This window comes from Camelina sativa, chromosome 4, assembly GCF_000633955.1.
Source record: "Camelina sativa cultivar DH55 chromosome 4, Cs, whole genome shotgun sequence".
Classification (NCBI taxonomy): Eukaryota; Viridiplantae; Streptophyta; class Magnoliopsida; order Brassicales; family Brassicaceae; genus Camelina; species Camelina sativa.
Window position 1 is genome coordinate 17,551,541 of NC_025688.1, and position 3,093 is coordinate 17,554,633.

Here is a 3,093-nt window from a genome sequence, read left to right on the forward strand (position 1 = left end):
TCTCTCTTTCTCTCTTTCAAAGCTAATAAATACAACATTTGCATCTAACGTTTCTCTAACACAAAAACATGCACTCGATCAGCTCTTTATTTTATCTGACCTTCCTCGCCGTCTTCACCGTCTCTTTCGCCGGCGGCGAGAGGTTCAAAGAAGCTCCAGAGTTCTTTAACTCCCCGGAGTGTCTCACCATCGAAAACGACTACGACTTCGTGTGTTCGGACAAAGCCATCCACGTGGCAATGACCTTAGACGCGGCTTACCTCCGTGGCTCAATGGCCGTGATTCTCTCCGTTCTCCAACACTCTTCTTGTCCTCAAAACATTGTTTTCCACTTCGTAACTTCGAAACAATCGCACCGACACCAAAACTACGTCGCTTCTTCTTTCCCTTACTTGAAATTCCGGATCTACCCTTACGACGTAGCCGCCATCTCCGGCCTCATCTCAACCTCCATACGCTCCGCGTTAGACTCTCCGTTAAACTACGCAAGAAACTACCTCGCCGAGATACTCCCCACTTGCCTCTCACGTGTTGTATACCTCGACTCAGATCTCATACTCGTTGACGACATCTCTAAGCTCTTCTCAACGCATATCCCTAACGATGTTGTTTTAGCCGCGCCTGAGTATTGCAACGCTAACTTCACAACTTACTTTACTCCGACGTTCTGGTCAAACCCTTCTCTCTCCATAACACTCTCCCTCAACCGCCGTCGTCCGCCTTGTTACTTCAACACCGGGGTGATGGTCATAGAGTTAAAGAAATGGCGTGAAGGAGATTACACGAGGAAGATCATAGAGTGGATGGAGCTACAGAAACGGATCAGAATCTACGAGTTAGGCTCTTTGCCACCGTTTTTACTTGTCTTCGCCGGGAACATAGCTCCGGTGGATCACCGGTGGAACCAACACGGTTTAGGAGGAGACAACTTCAGAGGACTGTGCCGTGATTTGCATCCAGGTCCAGTGAGTTTGTTGCACTGGAGTGGGAAAGGGAAGCCTTGGGTAAGGTTAGACGATGGTCGACCTTGCCCGCTCGATGCACTATGGGTTCCGTATGATTTGCTAGAGCCACGGTTCGACCTCATCGAGCGTTAGATTTAAATGGTTTTTTTTCGGTTTAAAAAATGTATAATTTTTGACTGAACATGTAAAATAGGTAGTGAAAAATACTTGAATAAGAAAATCATAGGAGGAATAGGATAGTCGAAAATGTAAATTAGTTTGGTGGTGGTAGTTACTCTCGTAACGCATTGCCTACTTCTACCATAATAAATTCGATACCTATAAAGTAATAATAATTGTGAATATATCTACCGATAAATGTACTACGGCGAGTCTAAAGAATGTAATAACAAATACATATACGTTACTAAAGCGTTTCTGTTTATGAACAAATAAATTCTTTTGTTTTTACTGTTGACTCACATTTACCATCTTCCATTGAATTTTAGTATGGAAATTTAATATAATACGTATAGCTTAATTAGAACTTAGACTTATCATCATGACTATATCTTATACATTCGAAATTTCGAATAAAAAACTTAACATATGTTAACAAAGTTAGAGGCATCATCATTAACTTTGTTAACAAAAAGAATAATTAAAACAAAGTTAGAATGATGTTGTGTTCAAAGGTTTTTTAAATAATCTTTTAAATGTAACGTCGTATTGTGCGTTACAAGCTTATTTTAACGAACAAAATTGATGATCGTTATGAGATTTCCTCTTTAAATGATTAGTAAAAGTTGTAAAGGATTCATCTTCGATAATCTAATGACATCACCCAGTGTATTAGATTATATTTTTTTGTCGTATGAATTGAAATTTTGATAGTTAATAACGTAATACTTAATATAACATATATATGAAAAATATAAGTCATACAGAAGAAAAATTCTAGTACGATTGTTTAAAATGATTTGGCCAGATATTGATCATTCTAATGACGATATTGTCATGGAGGTTGCAGTTTCTTCGGTCGATTCCAAATTTGAGCTGTCTATTCAATGACACCATAATAGTTGATTTGATCATTGTACTTAATATTCATATGGTACAATAATATCCAGTAATTTGGTTGTTTTTTTTTTCTTGCGTAAATGAAATAAACTCGCCGGCCAAGTATTACGAGGTTGTCTTCTTGTTAATTACTGCACATCAAAAGTCAACAAGTCAGCGCGTTGTCGACTACTTGATTAAACAAAGAAGCAACTACAAGTCTTAGTCTATATATGTATTCTATTTCTGTAACCCAATAATAATGTATAAAGGAATCTTAGGTTTGAATCGACTAATTTGGGTAAACAGAACGCACGTAGACTTATATAGGTCGCTGTGAATAGAAATCACGTAGACTTAAAATACTTTTCGTTTACATACATACTAGGATTTCTACTTGAGTTATGAACATATTGTATATATAAATACCTAAATCTATAAATCTATGTCATATATATGTGCGATTATAAGATTAAGAAATAGTTAAATGATTAATAAGCACATGCTAATTACATTATATATGTTTATGTAAATTATTCACGAATATAAAAGATGATGCGTGTGAGTCAACCCAATGGGGATTACGTCTGGATCTCGACGGATTAATATATAGTGTAGTGTGCCAATGAACATGCATGTTATTTAGATTCTTTCGCTAGGTCAACTCAAGTATTAAAGGGTGAATGTCGTCAAAACCCACTTTGGATTGAGTTCTGTCACAAAAACCCACTTTCCACTCATGGTATACTTTCCCAAGTTTTTTGCTTATGTGTCCACTTTCCTTTTACATTTTTACCCTTACTAACAACTTACCTCTCTTTCTCTCTTTCTTTTCTTTCTTTTTCTCTTCTTTTTTGTTGTTAACACTTTAACAAAGTAAAATATATTTATTTGTTATTATAAAACAAATTTTCTATTTATTTATATAAAATATGTTATGATTATATATTTTCTACATTTTAAGATACATATTGCTATATTTTTTATGAATTTTTAGATTATACAGTATCCATCAGTCGTTGAACATTTGTTCAATTATAAGTGGATAATCAATTGCAGTATTGTTAATAGATAGTTACTTGTGTTTATT

General features: G+C 35.6%; 2 protein-coding genes across 2 annotated transcripts in view; both read left to right on the forward strand.

Moving 5' to 3' along the window:
- The window catches only part of LOC104783995 (probable galacturonosyltransferase-like 2), a 1,092-nt gene extending 1,044 nt beyond the window's left edge, over positions 1–48 (forward strand). Inside the window, exon 2 of the mRNA XM_010509077.2 lies at positions 23–48. Coding sequence (XP_010507379.1) covers positions 23–48 — 26 coding nt within the window. The remainder of the gene's footprint in view (positions 1–22) is intronic.
- The window catches only part of LOC104780900 (probable galacturonosyltransferase-like 2), a 2,427-nt gene extending 1,118 nt beyond the window's left edge, over positions 1–1,309 (forward strand). The window contains exon 2 of the mRNA XM_010505441.1: positions 30–1,309. Coding sequence (XP_010503743.1) covers positions 69–1,097 — 1,029 coding nt within the window. The 5' untranslated portion in view covers positions 30–68 and the 3' untranslated portion in view covers positions 1,098–1,309. The remainder of the gene's footprint in view (positions 1–29) is intronic.